At 41.5% G+C, this 23,752-nt stretch overlaps 2 protein-coding genes across 4 annotated transcripts in view; both read right to left on the bottom strand.

The window, feature by feature from the left end:
• Window positions 1-9,323: 9,323 nt before the first annotated feature.
• caskin1 (CASK interacting protein 1) overlaps window positions 9,324-23,752 on the bottom strand; it is a 259,915-nt gene continuing 245,486 nt past the window's right edge. The window contains exon 26 of the mRNA XM_037689337.1: window positions 9,324-11,618. Within this exon, the coding sequence (XP_037545265.1) occupies window positions 11,522-11,618 (97 nt within the window). The 3' untranslated portion in view covers window positions 9,324-11,521. The remainder of the gene's footprint in view (window positions 11,619-23,752) is intronic.
• Window positions 15,835-18,299, bottom strand: LOC119421477. Of its 3 annotated transcripts, XM_037688829.1 has the most exons (6): window positions 18,093-18,299; window positions 17,866-17,951; window positions 17,529-17,723; window positions 17,364-17,443; window positions 16,825-17,028; window positions 15,835-16,436 (listed from the first exon to the last, which is right to left on the bottom strand). In XM_037688829.1, exons 1-6 carry the CDS (start codon window positions 18,241-18,243, stop codon window positions 16,418-16,420), a joined length of 735 nt encoding a protein of 244 aa, XP_037544757.1. In that variant the 5' UTR covers window positions 18,244-18,299; the 3' UTR covers window positions 15,835-16,417. The 3 variants fall into 3 exon arrangements, with proteins under 3 accessions (XP_037544757.1, XP_037544755.1, XP_037544756.1); XM_037688827.1 differs by having other exon boundaries at window positions 15,835-17,028; XM_037688828.1 differs by lacking the exon at window positions 17,866-17,951 and having other exon boundaries at window positions 15,835-17,028.

Here is a 23,752-nt window from a genome sequence, read left to right as displayed (position 1 = left end):
TATATATATATATATATATATATATATATATATATATATATATATATATATATATATGTATATATGTATATATGTATATATGTGTGTGTGTGTGGAAATGCCTTTTCTTTTCATTGCTGAGTGTTACCAGTAGATAAGATTGATGTCATTGTTGTGTTGGTGCAATAAAAATAAAACTTACCGTGTGGTTAGCTTAGCTTTGTGAGATTTGGTGCTCGACATATCGAATCTGTCCTTGTGTCGTGTAAAACATTAAAAATATGTAAAAATATTTACAACATGATGTAATAAGGAGTAAATTGGGCCTAATTTCATTCAGTTTTTTTTTCCACTCTGAACACACAGTAACTACTCTCTCTTTTCAGGTTTAAAGCTTTTCTGGATATGGCATTTACTCTGGACCCTGGGTATTTTTTAAAGTATTTTTATAGTTTTTTCATCTCTGATCAGTGGTGGAGAAAGTACTCAAACAATGTACTTAAGTAAAAGTACAAATAAACAGACAAAAATGTACTCTAGTAAAAGTAGAAGTACCACATTAACATTTTTACTTAAGTAAAAGTAAATAAGTACTTGCTTTTAAAATACTTAAAGTATTAAAAGTACTAGTACTTCCTAATTACATAATGTAATGGTATATATATCTTTAAGTCTACGTACTGTATGTATATTTTCTGTAATACATTAATAGTGTTTTATCATTTTAATGAACGATGCTGCAGATAATACATGTTTTTATTGTGTTTACTCTGTGACACAGTTCAACTTGGACTTGTGATTCTGTGTCAGAACTTCAGGGATGACCTGCAGAGTTAAATGACATTAATCAAAATAAGAAAGAGGAATGATTATACCTTTGAAAGTTTTTATTTAACACAAAGTAAAACCAATGTGTCATTTTAACTGCAGTAAATACGTTTAAGTAAAAGTTGTCTGTTTGAAAAAAGGAGCATTAGACCTAACAAAGGAACAGGCTCTGATCATTTCAACTCCAGTTTGTCATCAACTCTAGTTAAATATTGTCTATTAAACCTTGTAATGGGTCAATATTGAACAATATTTTAACTTCATGACACCATTTTTAAAACTTGGACCTGAGTGTCGAGACATTTCGAGACATCTCTTGTCTCCTAACATCCATGAACTGACACATTTTAATATTGCAGCAAGAATTTCTTGTTCAAGTTCAGAAGAAGTTGGTTTTCAAAGTTTTTTTGTGTCCAGTCTGGCTCTTTTGGGAGAGAGAATCTGTCCTGTTGTACTGAGCAGTCTTTCAATAAGGTCATGGATGGAGCAAATCTTCTGGCTGACTCTCTTGCAGTAGTGGAATACATTTTGGGTGTGTTAGTGGTGCTGCGGGTGCACCCAGCTCAGTGACATATATACTAGAATATATTGACTCTGCCCTAGTCGGCCTCATCACAGGTGAGGACGACTCAGAGTACAGACAGCGGACACAAGACTTTGTGGACTGGTGCCAGCAGAACCACCTCCTGATCAACGCTGCTAAAGCTAAGGAGCTGGTGGTGGATTTCCACAGTCACAGACCCACCTCACTGACCCTGGTGAACATCCAGGGAGTGGACATCGAGATCGTGGACTCTTACAAGTACCTGGGTGTTCACCTGAACAATAAACTGGACTGGTCTCACAACACTGATGCACTTTACAGGAAGGGTCAGAGCAGACTCTACCTGCTGAGGAGACTGAGGTCTTTTGGAGTGCAGGGGGTGCTCCTGAAGACTTTCTTTGACTCGGTAGTGGCATCAGCCATTTTCTATGGTGTTGTGTGTTGGAGCAGCAGCTTATCATCAGCTGAGAAGAAGAAGCTTGATAAGCTCATCAAGAAGGCCAGCTCTGTGCTTGGATGCCCCCTCGACCCAGTGCAGGTGATGGGAGACAGAAGGACTCGAGCTAAAATAACATCATTTCTGGACAACGTCTCCCACCCCATGCATGAAGCTGTTGCTGAACTGGAGAGCTCGTTCAGTGACAGACTTCATCCTAAATGCACAAAGGAGCGTTACCGCAGGTCCTTCCTCCCAGCAGCTGTTAGACTCTACAACATCACTGCTCCCAACAAACTCAATAAGGATTAAATACATGCTGACCTCTGCTAAAACACACTCTGCCTGTAATACTGTGTAAATAGTCTGTCCTTATCAATGTTCAACACATATTGAACATTATTATTGATATTGTTTATCTTATTTTTTATATATTGTATTGTTTGTTAACATTTAGGAACTTTTGTGTGAAATCTTTTTATCTTTTTGTCTGTTGCTCCTGATACACTGGAATTTCCCATCCGTGGGACAATAAAGGCTGTTTCTATTCTATACGTCATTGGCCCAGCTCTTTTGAAGGCGGGCCTAATGTTACCTGCCCACTTTGCAGTGATTCAATGGACCAGCTCCCCTCTCACCATTGGTTACTTTCAAAGTAACAAACAAATCAAAAAGCCGCAACATGAATGTAACTTGTAATGCAACGCGTTATAGAAATGTAGTGTAGTAGAAAGTACAGATACTTGACGTAAAATGTAGTGGAGTAAAAGTATAAAGTACCCGCATTTAACTCTACTTAAGTAAATTACAGATACATGAAAAATGTACTTAAGTACAGTAACGAAGTATTTGTACTTAGTTACATCCCACCACTGTCTCTGAACATGTCTGGATGGCTATGGTAATTAACCAGCAAGTGTTACTGGCATCATTCATCACACAATCAAACTCCTTTAAAATATTACTGTGTGTGAACAGGCTCTTAGTTGCAGAAAGTAGGGTGTAAGATTTTTTTACCATGTGCTGAACATTTTTTAGTTCTAAAGTACATTTTTGGTCAAATATTTGATATAACCATTGTTTCACCATCTTCTGGACATTGGGAAGGTAATTTGAAGGAACAAGTTTAGAGTTTTTCCCTCAGATTTGAGAGTTTTTGGATTAATCTTCAAATTTACCACAAACCTTAATGTAAAAAATGCCCTTCTGTTAAATGGACTATTCTAAATCAGACCATGGTAAATTGTCAGACAGTGTCTGGTCCCGTTTTCAACAAACTGACTGAGTTTTACTCAGTTTTTGTTTTTAAATGTGAAAAGTAGAGTAAAGTAGAATTTTTAAGCCTTTTCTGTCCAAGAGATCTAAGTGTGCAAGCCTTCATTAGCAGGACTCAGACTGGATCCTGACTCAGATTTAGACTTGAGCTAAAATAACCTTTAACTCATGGTGAAATTATGAAATTACGCCTCCTTCATTTGGATAAAAACTGCTACATTGTAAAAGAAATCATCTAGAATGTAGAATGTTTTGTAGTCTTGGTGAGGTTTTCAGATGTTCCACATAGAGCAGGTAGGATGTGGAGAGTTTTGAGGAAGATTCCTTTGAAAGGTCACTGGTTTATTTTTGTGGCGGCAGCACAGCAGGGTCCCCCGGTAGAGCATGGTGGAAGAGTATCTGTGATGTGGGGCTCAGGTGCACCAACAAGGCTTGGTCATCAAGAATTTGAAGAGAATTTGTCACACTAGCCGGGTGCCTGGGCTACAACCCATTCATGACCACACATGGAGTTGATGTTGCGCTGTCAGAGCTGCATCTTGATGGTTTGAAAGAGTCATGCCAGGGCCAGTGTTGCCAACTCCTCCATAAGAAAAGTGACTACTAGTTGTCTTAAATTTCACTAGAAGTCACTAAATGATGTAATCACCAGTTTTGCTTAATGGCTATGTGCTTGTAATTGTAATAAATGCTGTAGGAAAAAGAAATAACATTGTGGGAGACAAAAAAGAGAGTATCACCTACCTTGTAACGTCATTGGCCCAGCTACAACTACAAATAAACTTCCATTCATCATCCATCATCTTTACCCACTTCTTCCTTTTCGGGTCAAAGGGGCCACTAGTGTCCATGTCCAGTTATCACTGTGTGAGAGGCGGGGGACATCCTGGACAGGTCTCCAGTCCATCACAGGGACACATAGAGACAAGCAAGACAAACAACCATTCACTCTCTCACTCACACCGTGAGACAATTTAGAGTCACCAATCAGTCTAACATGCTTGTTTTTGCTCTGTGGGAGGAAACCGGAGTACCCGGAGAAAATCCACGCATGCACAGAAAGAACATGCAAACTCCACCCAGAAAGGTCCCCGACCAGGATTTGAACTGGCGACCTTCTCGCTGTGAGGCAACCTACAAATGCGCCACTGTGCCACCTACAAATAAACTTTCTTCAGTTAATTCTTTTTTGTTAATGTCACAATTCGAACCCTTCTCCTTTATCCAGGCTTGGAACCAGCAAAAGGGACCCCCGTTAGTATAAGTGCTATGTATTGTCATCATTGTATTGTCCCATAAAATGGCCAAATTAGTTCTCTGCATTTAACCCATTGGACCTGGGATACACCCAGGTAGAGCAGTGGGCAGTTATGTAAGCACCTGGGGAGCAATTAGGGATTAGGTGGACAGGCTTTAGGCGAGTCAATTTGCCCTGTTGGCACGCACGCAGCTGGATATTTTATTGACTTGAAGACTTGATGATGTGTCTATCTTTGCTGCCATTTGTGGATTTTAAGGACACATATTTAATTGGATTTATAATAACTGGTTCCTGCTTTTTGGATTCGGCTGGTTGCTGGTTTATCTACATTCAAGTAAGTCGTTGGCAGCAAATTGGGACCCGATCATGCTGCATGCCTTATGATGGCTTGGTTCATGCCTTGAGTACCCAGACTCAAATGCGTTGGGCAGAATAGATCAGATCTCAGGGATTTTAATCAGGCACGTTCCATCGGTGTGGCCATGTAATTTGGACATTTCAGAACTGTTTGGACCAACACAGACTCAAGGTAGATGTCATTAAGATCTGCCTGTCCACAAAACAACTGTTTATCTGAATTTGGCTCCCCTGGCTGGCCTTGAAGGCCACCTTATCTAAATTTGCCTGGAGGACATGTAATCTGACTCGCCCCCCCCCCCCCCCCCCTCGAGGAATTTCCAACTGAGCAGAGGAAACTAGCTGAATAAACACTATGTCATCGTTTCAGGACTCTTGGATTCCCATAGGCATTGTCCTTGGCCATTCCCCGACATCCCTCGAGAATGTTTACGGATCTCACTGGAGGAAACCGGCTGATTATTCCATTCTTATCAGAACTCATACAGTGTCCTCGAGAGCAACCATGGACATTGCTCACCGCTCTCTTCGTCTCCCCCCTCTGTGGAATGTCTACATCACTGTGCTTGTTTGTGTGAGGTGTTTTTTAATATTGGAGTTTTTCTTCTCAGCCAAGAAGAAATAGCCTGATAGGAATTTTTGCCTCCAATTCCTACATGTGACCAGTTTCACTACTTTTTTGTCTGTCTAAACAGATCTCACTTTTAAATGAGTCTTCTATGCTAAATGTGACTTATCTGTCTAAATAAAGGTTGAATGAATGAAAGGTGTCTTGCTCAGAGACACCACGACATGTGGGAATGGCTGGTATCACTGACTATTGCCTCCTCGCGCAATAAATAATCATTATTAGGTAATTTTTTTTTATCAACGGTTGGTATTCTACCAATATCTAACTACTGGAAGTAGCTATGAATGTATTTAGACACAGAGTACCAGATTCTATGCTCAGCGGTATCCATTAAAAGGTCCATGTGCCGCAGATGGGTAGGACCTGGTTAGTACTTGGATGGGATCCTGCCTGGGAATACCAGGTGCCGTAAAATCAGGGGCGGCTGTGGCTGAGTGGTTAGAGCAGTTTTCCTACAATGGGAGAGTTGGGGGTTCGATTCCACCAGCAGTCACATGTTGATGTGTCCCTGGGCAAGACACTGAACCCCTCATTGCCTCCGATGTGTCCCATCAGTGTATGAATGTGATCCAAAGCTCTGATTAATCTCTACAGATTCAGATTAGCTCTGTAGAGATATAGTAAAGTGATGTATGAATGGATAAATGGGGCACAGATTGTGTTGTAAAGCGCTTAGAGTATCTTGACTGGATAGAAAGGTGCTATATAAGTACAGTCTTTACCATGTAATGTCTTGTCTTGTCTAGTATGGATGTTTTATGTGCCTGCTGTGAAACAAATAACCCCATTGGATAATAAAGATTCTTGAGCTTGAACTTGGTTCCAAATCAGCTGCTAACAGGTCTTGCAGGGGTTACCATCCAGTGAAGGGAGGCTTAGTCTTATAGTAAGAATATAATAATTTATGCTATTATTCCAGGGAGCAAGTAAGCAAAATGAAATGGTGGAACTAACCAGCAGAACTCTGATGATTTTCATAATTAGCTTCACAAACAGACAGGAAACAGCTAGCTAGGTTTCATCAGAAACTAAGTGTACTGCTTATACTAAAACAACAAGCTATAAAAATGAGCTAGCTAGCATTCTTTCTACCATAAAGTTAAATGGTGTCAATCGCTGTATCTGACTCTTAGCAGACAATATGTGCATTTGTTAAAACTAATATTTAAGGGACAAAGTACTTCTATTAACATGATCTATACGCACGCTATGAAATGGCTAAAGTTTATTGGATTATCATGATATCAAGAGTCCCTTCAGAGAAAGACAGGTTTGGATTTCTTTTTGTCTTGTATGTTTAAGAATCAAATAAGGTGAGTTCTAAATCAATGTGAGGAACACTGGAAAAGGGAAAAAGCAAGCAGTTCCCTGATTTTGTACATACCCATCTATTGTATTGAAGTCAGACCAAAAGCACAAAGCAAGGCACATGTTTCAAATAAAAAAAACTGAACAATTGCTTGTATTATACACATTGCCACAACTGGACACATGTACACTGAGAAAGCAATCAAATTATTCATAGTAATAACAAAAAAAGTACACTTTCTTTCAAAAATCCCAACATGGTATCCTACAATGAGTCGTTAGCTCAGACCACTGAAGCATGGAGAAGCAAATTTAATACTCAGATTAGATCTGTTTTCTTTAAAAATACTCTTCAGGATGACACACATCATAAATACACTTATTTTTTTGTTGCAAATATCCATATATATATAATCTCTATGTGATCAGAATTTAAATAGCACAACTCTCCTGATATATTATTTATTCATAGACAAAGATTGTTGCTCCCAGGAGACCACAATTTATTTTATGAGCTGAGGTGGAGTATTGCACCAGCCTTTGGTCAGATATAACAGAAATTAACTGTCAGGCTTCACCGCTGCTTGGTGTGTTTTTATATTTCTTCTTGTGTCATTTGAACACAGCGCCGTTGTCACGGTGATGCCAGTGAAAATGTCGACGATGAAGATTGTCGTGGCAAAATAGGATGTGAAAGTGGGATGAGAGGGTGAAAAAAAGTTTATCCTTGGAATATTAGCAAGTGGAGTTTATTTTTTAATAAAACAAGGGTTTGAAACCAGATGTGATTTTTGAGGCTGGTGCTGACCTCATTATTTCTCACGAGTTAACATTTTATCTCCGTTTATTGGAAAATGGACGAGTTACGACATTTAGAGACTAGCTGGGCTGCTGACTCGGTGTCAGCACAGAAATGTCTGGTCTTTAAATCCCCATGACTCATTGTCTACTGTGCATAAATATTCATCACCCCAAAGTTTTGTTGCTCAGCACACTGAGTCAAAGCAGCTGTAGTGAAGGTTGGACGAAGAGAAAAGAGGCTTCAAAGGGACAAAAGCGGATCAGATTGCATTTAACACATCTTTGTGAAATCAAGGAATTTCAGTACTTGCCAAATTAATGCTCAATGGTATAACAATGACAAAAACCTTGTTGTAATGTTACTGAAATGGGTAAATGAATAGATGAATCAGTCACTATGAGTTTAGTTGAACAGAATGTATCCTTACAAATCAAAAGCTTCACTAAAAGATGCATTGGGGACTTGAGTCAAGAGGAAGAAGCCTCTATGGTAGGTAGAGTACCTGTACAAGATTTTTTGGGACAGGCCAATCCATCAGAGCACTGTTATCTAAAGCGAGAAGTCCTAGTAGAGGTGGCATGGTGGTGCAGTTGGTAAAGCTGCTGCCTCTCATCAAGCAGGTTGCTGGTTCAAATCCCGGCCAGGGGCCTTTCTGGGTTGAATTTGTATGTTCTCTCCGTGCATGCATGGGTTTTCTCTGGGTACTCCAGTTTCCTCCCACAGAGCAAAAACATGCATGTTAGGCTGACTCGTAACTCTAAATTGTCTCTAGTGTGAGTGAGAGAGTGAATGGTTGTTTGTCTCGTTTGTCCCTGTGATGGACTGGAGACCTGTCCAGTGTGTCCCCTGCTTCTCGCACATTGATGGCTGGATATTGGTACCATTGACTCTTGCAACCCGAAAAGGAAGAAGCGGGTAATGATAATGGATGTATGTAGAAGTCCTATTATAAAGCATGGCAGTGGCTGTATCATGTTTGGTGAGACTTGGAAAAATAAACTTTTAAACAGAGACCTCAGAAAGGCAGCTGGCCAAGTCATGAGCACAATATGCCAAATAATTTCCTCTGCGTACATACAGCATATGTACTTTTGCAATGATTTCACTTAAATAATGTGTCGAACTCCAAAATGAATTAATCTTGTTCCATATATATATGAAGTAAGAAAGCATGATTTAAACTGGAAGGTTACTGCACTGGAAGGTTTAAGATCTGCTGCATTTGCTTCTCTGGTTCTCACACAAACAGAACCTTCCATGAGAAAAACTGAGATTCTTATGTTTCCAAAATGGAAATTTCTCTTTCTTCTTTCTTAATCTGCATGGGTCCTGAGGTTTTTAGAAACAACAATGTTGCAGCATTATTCACACAAACCTAAAATCACATTGTGCACTAGAAACCAAAACAACAATGGAGCCATTTTTAACGCTTTTCTACATCGTAATAATTCATGGCGATCTTTTATCAACTTTGATCGTGTCCTGGAATGGGTGTCCAACAAAAATGAAGATTTTTTCATAAGCAGAAAAAAAAAAGTGAGGCCTGAGTTTGTGTGTTGGTATTTAGTATTTAGCAGTTTAAAATCATGATACAAATCTAAACACAGCTAACCAGGGCTTTATTTGGAAACCGATCGATGCCAGAACCCAAATAGCGGACGGACTGGTGTGAGGAGGAGGGAGGGCAGTGCGCGGGGGAGGTGGTGGGGGCCTGTGGGTCCTCCTCCCCCTTAAATTTTTGAATAAAGTGGATGCTATTTCCTGCATTTTGGTGTAGCCTATTTTAACGGGTTGTTAAACATCTACTTTTACCTACATTTGTAAACACTTGATTCAATAACTATTTTAAACAGCAACAACAGGTTGTGTGTCAAGCGTTGCACCCCCTCCCCCCATGTGTATTATTCACATGATTAATGTGAATAATACACATCAAACATTTCATTCGTTGGCTGTGGAAAGTGATGTCTGGGCCTCCCCGCTCAAGCTGCTGCCCCCGCGACCCGACTTCGGAACAAGCGGAAGATGATGGATGGATGAAATGTATGTGCCAGTTCCAACATATCACTCCATATGTGCGCACTCCATAGAGCTGTCTGGAGACGCTCCTGTGTGTAACCTGCACTGTCCGCAGGGCGCGCCTCTGAAGGTGTTGGATGAAGACGCTTCATCCCCGGGCAACACGCTGTCGGCGTCTCTGCTGGGCAGGAGCATGTGCGTGAGCTGGTGCGTGAGCTGCGGTCAGAACATCCCCTCCACAGACTGGATCTGCCAGGCCAAGGGCAATGTCTCTTCTCATTTTACTTTTAATAAATAATCAAAACAAAAATGCACAATGACTGAACTTTTAGGGGCAGAGATTTGAGTTGCCGGATCTGAGCAAACAGTTGCCAGAACACACCCTGCCAAAATGAGAGCATTCCAGGATCTTATTCCGACAGGATGCGGCTCAAATTAAGCCCTGCAGCTAACTCCAGTTCTAATAAATTAAAATAGTCAGTTTACTAAATTATGTGAATTGTCAAAAACACAATAAGCTTTCTTTGACTCAATAATGCGAGTGAGACTCTTCATTTGGAGTTGTACAGAGTTGAAGTCTGAGCAGAAGGAGAGCAAAGGTGTTGAAGTTGACATTATCAGGATGGAGTGTGTGTGTGTGTGCCTTTGTGTTACCTTATAAGGCCTGTTTTTCCAACAAATACTACATTGTGAGGACCAGCTGCTCCATACGGGCCCCATAAGAAGAAGTGCTGTTGGTGAGTTAGAGGTTTAGGACTAAGGTGTGCATTGGGGATGAGTGATGTTCAGGGGTATGTACTGGTAATGGTTAGGTGTAAAGTTAGGTAAGTACTGGTAATAGTTAGGGTAAGGGTCAGGGTTAGGCTACAGAAATGAATGAAAGATGAATGGAAGCCAATTCAAAGTCCCTGTAAAGATAGAACGACAAATGTGTGTGTGCGAGCATGGAACCTGAAGTTTGCTGCTGTACCTGGTCAGGGAGCAGAGTTTTTGAAGCCCTCTTTCTGGTCTTGCAGCTCTGACTGCTTTGTGCTGACGTTCACGGGGGGTGGGGGGTGGGTTTGGAGACACTTAGCAAAATATTTCCTATTCTTGTAAAACTTTTCTCCATGGTCCTGATTTTAATAACATCCTTAGATCTTTTCCCGAAACATCTACTTTTGTTACCTGCTGAATCCACGTCACAACCTGCTGAAGCCTCAGTGTAGTTTAAATCTGGTTTAGTTCGTATTATCTGTGTGTGGGTGTGTGTGCGCAAGTCAGTTGCATGTGTCATTGTGCTTCTCCTGCGTGCACGTGGGCTTGTGTGTGCATATTCATGGTGGATGAAAATGACGTGACGGAGATGCAGCCAAGACAAGAACCTGAATCTGATCCTGAACTCCTGTCGACACACACACACACACACACACACAAGCAGACGTGCACACCCTTCAGGAGTTGAATGGTCTCAATTTGGTCACAGATAAAAATGTTCCACCAATTCATTTACATCGTCACAACACCAGAGGTCACCATTCCACACAGAACCAAGACATCGAACCAAAGAGCTAGAGATTCATATTTATCGGTATATATCATATATTACTGTGCTAATGCAGGACTTTTTCAGTAGATATAAACTCTCCATGCTTAGAATGTACACATACCATACTATGATTCATCACACAGTTGGTTTTTAAAATCTATATTAGTATTTGTTCACTGCAAGAGTCCATTAGGAGTTCTTAAAGACTCATGTTTCGACTGCAGGTTTCTCCATGATCAATCCATTCTTCATGTTTTTCTAATGTTTTCCATTATGTCTTTTATTCATCTCTCTTTAAGTGCATCACTTGTTCGTTCTCTCTTCCACGTCTCTGACCAGGCATACAACGCCGCTCCGTCGTCGTTTTTTCATCAACGAACGTCAGGAGGCGAGAGGAAGAAGGCAAGAATGGAGTTTCATCTGAAGACGGGAGGAGCGTGTCAGAGAGGAGTGGAGGAAGGAGCGAAATGTTGAGAGATAAGGAGGCACGCTGCCTGTTGTGCCGTCTGATTCAGCCGTGATGCTGCAGAAACGTGTTGACCGCTCCATATGGTTACTCCAACATGGCGTCCAGCTGGTCCGCCAGGTCGTCGAACATGCTGCCGATGTCATCGAGGATGCTCACGGTGGTCTTCTGCTCGGCCATGGAGCTGGAATAAAACACACAAATATAATATTACAGGAGTGTGATGGGAAAAGCTACACATCAGTGGCGATTTTATCAATAAATTAAAATAAGATTGCATCAGCGTGTGGCACGGAGGCTGCACAGCTGCAGAAAGAAAAGCTTTGCAGAGAGTGGTGAAGGCTGCACAGAAGATGTTGGAGTCAGCCTCCCCACCATCACAAACATCTACGCCTCCAGACGCAGGAAGAGGACCACCTGCATCATGAAAGACCCACTCACCCAGCACACACACTTTTTGCCCCACTCCCCTCAGGAAGGAGGTTAAGGAGCATTAAGTGTAGAACCACTAGACTGAGGAACAGCTTCTACCCTGAGGCTGTTAGACTCATGAATCCCCAACCAGAATAATCACTGTAATGACACTTTATCCATTCTGTTGATTATCCATGCTGCTGATTATCCATGCTGCTGATTTCTTACCTATAAGCTGCTATATTCATACCCATCTGCTCACAACAGACTCATGTTCAGGCTGCTGTTTAATATACCGTATTATATTACATTATTATTCTTTAGCATATGTCTTAGATCCTTGTATACAGTTTATTTGTTATACTTTATATTTTAGCTATTTTGGGGTGTAACTGGGACCTTGAGTACCAAATTTCATTCCACCTCATGTACCACATGTGATGCGAATGACAATAAAGAACGTTGAACCTTGATTTTAGCCTCTTTTTGGGGGTGCTCAAGCACCCCTAAATTTTTAGCTCAGCAACCCTGAAAACTAAAGAAACCATCATTATGATTTTGTAAGGAAGCTCAGTTCTCAAATCTTAGTCACCAAAATATTGAATAAATATGAAATAAATGATGATTCCTAAACAGGCCAGTAAAAGCTACGATCCCCCCCCCCCCCCCCCACACACACACACAAATCAGATCCTCACTGCCACCTGTCAATCAATCCAGTACACTCGTCAGCAACTGACCAATCAAAACCTCGTTTTGTCCCGAAGGTAAACGTCCCTTACCTGCAGGAGCTACACCCTCTTTTCATCCAACAACATTGTCGGGGTTTTGCATTACAAACACTTTGCAGTCAGAGGTTGATAGTTAAATTAAAGGTTAATGGTTAAAGCTAGTTGTGTTTTGTTTTGTATGTAGATATATGTTTCAACTTCTGGTTGCATAAGTTTAGTCTTTGTTGGCTATGATCCTTTAAAAGTCCTATTTGTGACTGAGCTCCTCGTTTACGGTCATACCACCCTGACCACGCCCGGTCTCGTCTGATCTCAGAAGCTAAGCAGGGTCGGGCCTGGTTACTTGGATGGGAGTGTAGAGGAAAGGGTCCTCAGATCGTTGAATTTTTATTAGTAATTTTATTCTGAAGGGGCACCACTTGCTTTCCGGTTCTTAAGCAAGAAATTTATTAAATCAGACTCAAGTTTTAGTGCACTAGTGAGTTCTTTTCATATTAAACTCAAATGTCATATATAATAAAAACGCTTTGAGTCAAAGTACAATTTTGTGAGATTATTATCGATTTTGCTGAATATAAGTGGTCAAAAAAAATCATAAGTACAGCTGAAGCATGAATAATGGCTTTAATTTGACAACACAAGAAGAGGTTAGGGAATTATCTTCTAAACTTTAATATGGTGAATTATGAGGTTTAAAAGCAGAGTAAATTATCATCTATAAAGTTACCTAAATGAAGTATTTTGGCTAGATGTAATTTGTCAATTTAGTAAAACTTTATTCTAATTAATAATGATGAATTTTGTTAGACTGGACAACTTCTTATCTTGGGCCTCAGACACCAGCAGAGAGAGAAGGAGCAGCTTTTCCTACCGATAGACTATATGCCACGGGTAGTGGTGACGTACTTCCGTTAAAATTTCAGAAGGGTCCATCACTTCCGGCTCCTATCCACTGCAGTTGTTTTTAGCATAAGCTACTAGTAGTAACCATGAAAAAGACTCAAAACGGAAAGCGTCTGCGATCTACTGGCACTGCAAGTCAGTTCTGTTGTGTGCCGTTGTGTCCACTAACCAGTAGGTACAATAGAGTAGTTAGTTTTTTCCATTTTCCTGCCGTTGAGGAGTTAAGGCGACAATGGACCGTGGCTATCCGCAGGGAAAACTTAGCTTTAAAAGTTCACACCCGCGTTTGTAGTCGGCATTTCAAACCTGAGGACATTCAAGAGCCAGTATCCGAAAAGGGAAGACGGATGTTAAAAAAGGGAGCTGTACCTGCTTTGTTTGAATGGAATAATTACTCCCTTCCACCACCAAGACCCGCGGTTTGGGAGAGAAGGAAAAGACCACCTCCAGAGGACAGCGAGGAGGAAGATAATACAACAGCCAGTGTAGACACCCATAAGGATCACGATTATGCTGCTAGTCCAGACCCTGCAGTTGTGGATTCAGTGCTGGAGGAAAATAATAATCTCCGGGAGGAAGTCCGCCAGCTACGGGAACAGGTTGAGAGCCTGACGCTGAGGCAGCGATTCGGCATTCAACGTTTTGCATCCTCCGACAAGGACATTAGATTCTTCACAAGGTAGGTGTGTGTGTGTGAGGAGGGGGATGCGCGCGCGTTTGTGTTACACAGAGTATAAAATTATTTTAGAAAACCTTTTCACGAGTTCTATGCTAAAGCGAAAAATTCAGTTTGAATTAAGTTCGCTCTCTCTCTGTCTCTCTCTATATTTAATGTGTGTGTGTGTGTGTGTCTATGTGCCTAGGTATATTATTTGTGTGTATGTATACATTTCATTTATTTTAATTTTTTGTGTTCATTTCATACTTAAAGCCCAAAAAAAACAATTTACAAAACCACATGAAAAAAATACATAAAATGAAAGGTAGCAGAAGAAATAATCTTATCATATCAGCCCCTTCTTTAAAACAAAATTAACTCAAAATATCAATTCAAACAAGTCATCTATGAATAATGTAACATGACAAATAACTAATACCAATCTTCCATATAAGTATTTATATTCTAAATTAATTACAGTATTACAGCACAGTGCCTGGGGTTGAATTTATTTTTAAGTATGCTGTGTAGTTTAACATGGACACTAATTGTTATGGTATGTTTTTTTTTTCAGGTTTGCATCATATGACCTTCTGATGCATTTCTGGGGCATGATTGAGCCCTCTCTGCCATCCATGGTCAGTGTTCGCCAAGGACAGAGAGGAACTGCCCTCGACTCCACTCCATCAACTTGTACTTTGCAGCCCATCGATGAGTTTTTCATGTTTTTAAATTACCTTGCCCTTGGATCCAAGCAACGTGATCTTGCTGACCGGTACGGTGTCCATCAGTCCACTGTCAGCAGGATCATCACAACATGGAGCAATTTCTTATTTACAGTCTTAGGTTCAATTAGGATCTGGATACCGGAGGAACATATACGAAAACATCTACCGGCAGACTTCAAACACTACCCTGACACTACAGTCATCCTTGACTGCACTGAGCTGAGGTGTCAGTGCCCATCTTCCCCTCTCCTCCAGAGTGAGGTGTTTTCATCTTATAAATCCCACTGCACTCTGAAAGGGCTGATTGGGATTGCACCTCATGGGGCAGTGACATTCATCTCTGGACTGTATGCCGGGTCTATCAGTGACAAGCAGATCACCCGTGAATCTGGTCTCATCACGCTGTTAAAACCAGGGATGGCTGTTATGGTGGACAGGGGCTTTCTTATTGATGACATTGTTCCCTGCAAAGTTTACAGGCCAGCATTTCTGTCTGGCAGGTCTCAGATGTCTGCTGAGGATGTTAGAGAGACCCAGGACATAGCACGTCTCAGGGTGCATGTGGAGCGCCTCATTCGCCGGGTCAAAGAGCACAAGTTACTTGACTCTGAAATTCCCCTAGGTGTTTTTGGTATAATCAACCAACTGTTCACTGTTGCTTGTCTACTCACAAATTATGAAAATGGCCCACTAGTAAAGTCCTGGGCAAAGAAGCCTGACATCTGAGTAACAGCAAGAAAATATGCTGTATATCTATGTTTGATTTTGTTTTTTTGTACTTACAATAAAATTAAATCACTGTCATAAATATTTCAATTTCTCTGAACTTTTTCCATTAAATCAGTTCTTTTATAACATTTTTCATGTAAGTCAAGCCATCAAGTGGGATATTGAAATACAGTACTAATAAAACTGAAATGAAAAAATTTATTTTATTTATTTATTTTTTTTTCAAAAAATGCCACTCATCTAGTGAATGCAAACTGTTGAAACAGAAAAACACAGTTCACAAAGAGGGTATGATTATAACAGCCTAATAGCTAATTTCAAACAGAATAAATTGTATCTGACCTTAAAGAGAAATACATAAATCTAACTGCTTAAAAATAATATAAATGGAAGGAACATGACACAAGTATTAACAGTATTTTCAATCATATATGCAAAGGTTAAAATTTGACTATGTTACCTTAATTTGCAAGGCAAGCGCTGAGGTAAAAATAAAAAAAGAAATGGTCAACCTTTTGTTTTATGGTTTGCAGTACTTGCATGTCACGGGGAACCCTCTCAATAAACATGTCATTTTCTGTGTAAATGACAAAGTCACACCAGTCACACCCTGAAATTAGCATTTGTCCCTGGATTTGCCAGTAATATGGGTGTGTACGTTTGAGTGTCTGCCTACCATCCCTAATCATTATGTAAGAGCAGTCCACATAGCTTGTCACATTTGGGCATTTTATTTCTAAAAGGCCAAACACTTGTTGCTCCTCAGGATCGTAAATAATTCCATCTGGTGATGACCCCATCCATGGTGCGTCAGGATGTATCAAGAACCCACATGGGTAGTGGTTTACTTCCCTTACCCTGCAATACTCCTCTATAGCTGTTGGCTCTAGGGTAAGCCCCCGACGCATGTCAGCAGTTTGACTGCAGGGTCTCAGAAGCCTTTTCGCAAGATTTTCAGAAGAGCTGTCACCCCTGGTGTGACAGACCTCCCTAAACCTTGTTGAAGTAACACGACACTTTCTTAGTTGGTGCCACTCTGGACAGAAGCTCTGCTCCCGTGTGCTGCTCTCAATTTTGTGAGACATCTCTAACGTTGTCTCAAGGGACATCATATGGTGTTGCTGTTGTTCTGAACATACATACGCACAGCTGGAGTGTTCAAGCCTGTAATTGTAGAGTGGAAGCTGTGGGGGAGAAAGGACGTGTTGGTGTGGACGGGTCCTGGGAACTACCTTTGCTGGCAGCTGATATGACAGAACACTTCCCTCTTGTACTGGACCAAACAAAGAGTCAACAAGAGGGACATCGTTGGAGACAGCCATTGTGGTGATCATTGGCGCTTCTTCAGCTGGAAGTCCCCGGTACACATCCTGTATCCTTAGGGTCGAGATGAGTGGCAGAGGGCTGGTAGTGCCTTTATACAAGTTGCTTCTGTTGAGAAAAATAAAAATTTGTCATAAACAAGACATTAATAGGCAAATGATGAAATTTATACTAAATAAAGCCTATGTTGTATTTTAGGCAATAAAGTTATTGTCTTGTTTAAAAACGAAGTTTGATTAATTACTTATTTGCATTTTTAACCTATCTCTGGCATAGTACAACATAAGCTTAAGTACCATACCATAACATTTTATGTATAAAGCACATAAAACAGCAAAACATGCACTTCTTGTGCATGTGTTGTGATAGTAAATTTAATGAATTTTAAAAATGTGTGTGTGTGTGTTTGTGCATGTGTCTGTGTTCTTTAAATTAAAACAAACCTAATTCCTTCAAAGATTTTCCTCTCTCTTGGTTTTGCTGACAGGACGACCATGTCCTTAACTGGACCAGGTTTTATGCCCTGCATCCAAAAACAACATTGATGTAAATACAGTATTGAACTATAATTCATAAGCAGGAATAAAGAGTCATCAATATGTAGTTACCATTGTCCTCGGTTTATGCCACTTTTGTTCGGTGTCTGTGCAGCTTAGGACTGGAGGAACAGCTGGAAGCTTCAACTGGGAGTAGTGAGCCGTCTGGAAAAGCAGAGCTGCCACATGGCTGCACAGGACTGTACCTGCCACACAGGTGCACTGACATCCCTGAAACTCCACCGGCTTTGATTCCCTCAGCACCATCTGTGTACAATACCAAATATTTCAGAGACCAAAATGTACCAACTGTAAATGCTATTATAAAAAGACAACCGTAATTATCAAAGTCCTACTAGCTTCTTAAAACACAGCCCTGTAGAGAACATGTCGGGTGGTTTTGACTTACACTCAAACAGTGGGGCTTCTGGCTTTTCCTCATTGACTGGAAACACTCAGCCCTAACTGTTACTTCTCCTGCCTCCTTGTTTGAAACTAATATTTGGGTTAATCAGAAAAATTGTACAGACAACACACGTTTACTCAACAATATAGCAAGGTTAGCTACGTTAGCTGTGTTATATGTAGCCTGCATGAGGCAGTTCGGTGAACTGAAAAAAAAAAATACCGACTTACCTTCGTACTTATTTATGTAGTTGGACACATAAAGCTTGAATCCTTTGTCCTTTTTAGATGTGGGCGCTTTCGAGAAAGTCTGAATAATTCTGTAGACATCATTAACAGATATTGTTGGCAAGTCCTGCAGTGATCGAGTGAAAAACGCCATCACTAACACTGTGTTGACAGCAAACAGGAAGTGCGCAGCCCTTCTGAAAAATGCGGAAGTGCTAGAACGGAAGTCCGTGGCATATAGTCTATTGGAGGGTGGTCTGTGATTCAACCGCCCGAGGGTTACCAGGACTCTCTTGAGATGAGTTAAAGTGCCGAAGGTGGGATATCCCTCGACACTGGACATCAGCTGAAATCTAGAGTCGCTCGTTATCTGGCTCCCGATGGAGTCAGTTGATGGGCTCCCGGAGGGCTGCGTTTTCTTCTACTGGTGACAAGGATCTTCTGGCATAAATTTCAGATTGCTTGACCTTTCTTCTTCAAAAGCTTCCCAAGACTGCACTAAACCAAACGTCAGAATAACTTCTTTGACTTAGAGGGCGTTGCAATATTGATGGTCGAGCCAATCAAACATAAAGGGTGGACCTTTGTTTCAGGTTACTGTTTTCATTTGAACTTTAATAACCTTAATAAAAATAAATGGCTAATTTACTCTGCTTTGGTAAATTCTCAATATAACAGGATAATCAAAACTTCTAAGCAGTTTTAACTCATCCATAAACATTTTCATTAGAACTTATGCAAACACAGTTGAAACCTCTGATTACCAGTTTTATATCTACTTTCTCTTATGCATGATTAAAACTGAGTATTGAACTGAGAAAGTAAGTAAACAAGTTATTTCATAGCAGTTTTACAGCAAAACATTCAATTGTGTTCAGGAGAACTCAGAAATTTACATTGTTCAGAAAAATGATTTCTACCGTGGGATGGCAAAAGAGTCCTTGAGAACAATGGGTCTTTCTCACACTTTAAGACTGCAAGATGAAACCTCCATTTTAGGAAGAGATACACATAACGCTTCAGATGTTATATTTCAAAGGTCAGATGGAAAGGTTCTCATACAAAGGGCCTTTCAGCTTTACTGAAATCATAATAACAGGTGTTCAATTAATTACAATAACATATTTTTGTTATTCATTTTTTGTAACATGGTTTCTTACTGTCCAGCTTTGGGAATGAGAGTAGGGCTGCAACAACGAATCGATAAAATCGATAAAAATTGATGATTAAAAGCGTTGGCAACGAATTTCGTTATCGATTCGTTGTGTCGCGCGATTATGCATCTTTCACGGCGCTGCGGAGTCGTTTCGTTTCGTTCACCTGCAGTTCATTGTCAATGCTGACTGACTGAATAAAGTTTGGAAAAAAAAACTGCAGCGCGAGTTGAACAGAGCGAGGGGGGAGCAGAGCAGGGGCTGTTTTCAAAGAAAAATAAGTAAATTTTACAAATGACCGACGCAGCGAAAACTGTTCGGCCCAAGTCCTCCAAAGAGTGGGAGAACTTCACAAAGATAAAACATAAGAAACATGTCGCTTTGAAAATCGCCGACACGACACGAGAGAACCACGCTGATAAACGTAAACATGTCGGAGTCACGAGGAGGAGGAAGGAGCTACAGCTGATACAACATGTCTCACTCCCAACTCATGTGTTGCAGGTGAGTCTCTACAATTTTACACATTGTTCTGTTTCAAGAGAGAAAACGTAACGTCAGTCTCTCTGGTAGATGAAGCTGTTTGTTTGTTTGTTTGCTTGTTTATCTGATTAATGATGGTGATAGAGAACGTGTGTGTTACTTTTTATTTAATTTAATTGGTACAAGCAGTGTTTAAATGTGATTTATAAATAAATCTAACACAAAGATAATAATTTAATGATTAAGCTTCAACTTTCAATTTGCTGGCAAAGTCTGAAGACACTGCAGGTACGGCAGAATGAATTGCATTTAAACAGGAATTAAAGTAATTTATTACATCTACTCAAATGTGTGTAATTAAGTATTTTATATACGTGTGTGCGTGTGTGTGTGTGTGTTTAATTGCTCTTTTAGCTACTTTGGCCTGAACCTAACACTGTAAGTGAAACAAGGCATTTCTTGAGTTGCTGTAAATTATGATATAAAACATATTTACTGTCTCATTCCAGAAAACAACAACAACAACAACATCCTTCATGATGGACAGACATCATGGACACCACAGCAGCAGCTGTCTTCACTGAAACATCCTTAAATGATCATCACTGACATGAGGCCTCTGTCGATGGTTGAAGACGAAGGCTTCACTACAATAATCCACACTTTTAATCCAGGTTACAATAATCCACACTTTTAATCCAGGTTACAATAATCCACATTTTTAATCCAGGTTACACTCTTCCCTCAAGGACACATTTTACAAAGTAGCTACATATTGTGCAGGTATAAAGACACATTTGTATATATTTTTGTGTACATTTATTTTTTAAAGCTATTTGACTAACTTTTATTTTTTTATTATTCAATATTTTACTAACACAATAGTCAAATAGAAACCTGTTTTTAGTGTGAATTGCTATGTCAGTCAAATGTTCAATTTTGGAATAAAGGGGTGGAAATTAAAACATTTTTTTTTTTGCCGATTCATCGATTAATCGAAAAAATAATCGTCCGATGAATCGATTATTGAAATAATCGTTAGTTGCAGCCCTAAATGAGAGTCAGTCTTACTTTCAAAGTATCAAAAGAATAAAAGTTGATGGTAGAAAAAACTTGATGTGTCCCTACAGGAGACTGCCTGAGAATACCAGTAAGCTTTTGTACTTCTCACAAACCACACCATGAGGTGCATTGTTCAAATCAAGAGCCATTGTCAGTACTGGGGGCTAAGCACCCCTAAAGGTCAGACCCTAGAATCGCCCCTGCTCCACATTAAAGATTTCTGAAGTGAAGCTACCACAAATCTGCAGAGCTGGAGTCCTTGGCTCCAAAAAGTATAGATATTAAAAAAAAACTAAAACAGTTGTGCAGTGGAGAAAACATTTTGAGATGTGCTGTGGAAACTAGAGTGAACAACAATGAGCTGCTGTGAAAGCGGCTCGTGCTGAAGACTGCGGTGCATGACGAACTGTCCCCAACAATGAATTCATGACATAATGGCGGTACTACATGAAAAAGTCGAGTATTTCTGAGGTGGCACTCATAAAAAGTCTGACAGCCATTGGTTTAGATGATTCAGCTTGTAGAAAAACATGCTCACTTGAGATGTACATGTTACATGTGTAACAGACCCAGTAAGCTGACTGCTGAAGCAACAGTGAGTTGCTTTGGCATCAGAAGCATTTGTAATAAGTGTGTGTGTGTGTGTGTGTGTGTGTGGGGGGGGGGGGGGTACACTGCTGGTGATGGTTCCTCCCCCAGAAAATTTTGTATAAAATAGATGCCATTTCCCACATTCTGGTGTATTTTAACAGGTTGTTAAACATCTACGTTTACCTACATAAGTAAACACTTGATTCAATAACTATTTTAGAGAGCTCGACACAACAAGTAGACTGACCAACAGCTCTCCTTGTGTAAATAGAGCACACTCTGCTGCTCTCACGCATCCTAACACCCCACCCCGAACGACAACTGCCAGCACTAAAGTCGCTCTAAGTTAGAAGAGTGCAATACAGACATGCTAGCTAAGATGCTGGGGGAGTGGTGGCGCAGAGGTTAGAGAGGTGGGCCTGTGATCCGAAGATCGCCGGTTCACGCCCCAGCCCCGACAACATCAAAATTGTGGGTGGGGTAGGTGAAACACTCACACTTGCCCCCACCCTCATTCGCCCCACTCTGGGCCCCTGAGCAAGGCCCTTAATCCCCACCATCTGCTCCCTAAAAAAACAGGTCTCTCTTGAAAATGAGTTCTCGTGGCTCAATGAGACTACCTGTATAAATAAAGGCTAAATGAAAAAAAAAAAAATGCTACAGACTGGCTCCGAGGAGATTCTGGCAAACCATCAGGCGGCTGAGGAGGGGAAAGCATCACTTTACTAACACTGTGTTCAGTGGTGGGGAGCTGTTGACCTCAACCAGTGATGTCGTTGGGAGGTGGAAGGAATACTTCTCGGACCTTCCCAATCCCACCACGTCTTCAATGGAGGAAGCTGAGTCAGGGGACTTTGGGGTTGATCTGGCTATAACCATGGCTGAGGTCGCCGAGGTAGTTAAATAGCTCTGAGGCGGCAGGGCTCCAGGAGTGGATGAGATTCACCCTGATTTCCTTAAGGCTCTGGATGTTGTGGGGCTGTCTTGGCTGACACGCCTTTGCAACGTCGCATGGACATCGGGGGCAGTGCCACTGGACTGGCAGACTGGGGTGGTGGTTCCCCTCTTCAAAAAGGGGGACCGGAGGGTGTGCTCCAATTATAGGGGCATCACTCTCCTTAGCCTCCCTGGTAAGGTCTATTCAGGGGTACTGGAGAAGCGAGTCCGATCGTTGGTCGAACCTCAGATCCAGGAGGAACAATGTGGGTTCCTTCCTGGCCGTGGAACACTGGATCAGCTCTTTACCCTCACTAGGGTCCTTGAGGAGTCATGGGAGTTTGCCCATCCAGTCTACATGTGTTTTGTGGACTTGGAGAAGGCATTCGGCCGTGTTCCTTGGGGTACACTGTGGGGGGTGCTCCGTGAGTATGGGATTGGAGGCCCGTTGTTACGGGCTGTTCAGTCCCATATACAAGCAGTGAGAGAGTTTGGTTCCCATTGCCGGCAGTAAGTCGGACCCCTTCAGGGTGGGAGTTGGACTCCGCCAGGGCTGCCCGTTGTCACCGGTTCTGTTCATAACTTTTACAGAATTTCTCAGTGCAGCCAGCTGGCAGATGTTTTCCAGTTCGGTGGCCTCAGAATTCCATCTCTGCTCTTTGCAGATGATGTGGTCCTGTTGGTGTCATCGTGCCGTGATCTTCAGCTCTCACTGGAGCGGTTCGCAGTCAAGTGTGAAGCGGCTGGATGAGACTCAGCACCTCCAAATCTGAGGCTATGGTCCTCAACTGGAAAAGGGTGGATTGCTCTCTTCATGTCGAGGGTGAGGTTCTGCCTCAAGTGGAGAAGTTCAAGTATCTTGGGGTTTTGTTCACGAGTGAGAGAAGAAAGGAGCGTGAGATTGACAGACGGATTGGTGCAGCATCTGCAGTATTGCGGACTCTGTACCGGTCTGTTGTGGTGAAGAGAGAGCTGAGCTGTAAGGCAAAGCTCTCTGTTTACCAGTTGGTCTACGTTCCTACCCTCACCTATGGTCATGAGCTCTGGGTAGTGACCAAAAGAATGAGACTGCGGATACAGGCGGTTGAAATGAGTTTTCTCCACGGGGTAGCTGGCCTTTCCCTTAGAGATAGGGTAAAAAGTTCAGTTATTCGGGAGAGACTCGGAGTAGAACCTCTACTCCTCCATGTCGAGAGGAGCCAGTTGAGGTGGTTCAGGCATCTGGTAAGGATGCCCCCTGGGTGCCTCCCTAGAGAGGTGCTTCGGGCATGTCCAACTGGGAGGAGACCCCAGGGAAGACCCAGGACACGCTGGAGAGACTGTTTCTCGGTTGGCCTGGGAACACCTTGGAATCCTCCCAGGAGAGCTGGAAGAGGTGGCTGTGGAAAGAGATGTCTGGGCCTCCCTGTTCAAGCTGCTGCACCCGCAACCCGACTT

Source organism: Nematolebias whitei, chromosome 15 (genome assembly GCF_014905685.2).
Source record: "Nematolebias whitei isolate Nwh7 chromosome 15, NemWhi1, whole genome shotgun sequence".
NCBI lineage: Eukaryota > Metazoa > Chordata > Actinopteri > Cyprinodontiformes > Rivulidae > Nematolebias > Nematolebias whitei.
Note: the sequence above shows the minus strand (reverse complement) of the source record. Positions and strands in the feature narration are given on the sequence as shown.

Excerpts from the sequence above, each read along its gene's own strand:
- LOC119421477 (XM_037688827.1), bottom strand. The coding sequence starts at position 18,243 with ATGGCGTTTTTCACTCGATCACTGCAGGACTTGCCAACAATATCTGTT. Across the intron at positions 17,444-17,528 it reads GGCATAAACCGAGGACAATG|GGCATAAAACCTGGTCCAGT; the intron begins GTAACTACATAT and ends TTTTGGATGCAG. Across the intron at positions 17,029-17,363 it reads AAAATCTTTGAAGGAATTAG|AAGCAACTTGTATAAAGGCA; the intron begins GTTTGTTTTAAT and ends TTTTCTCAACAG.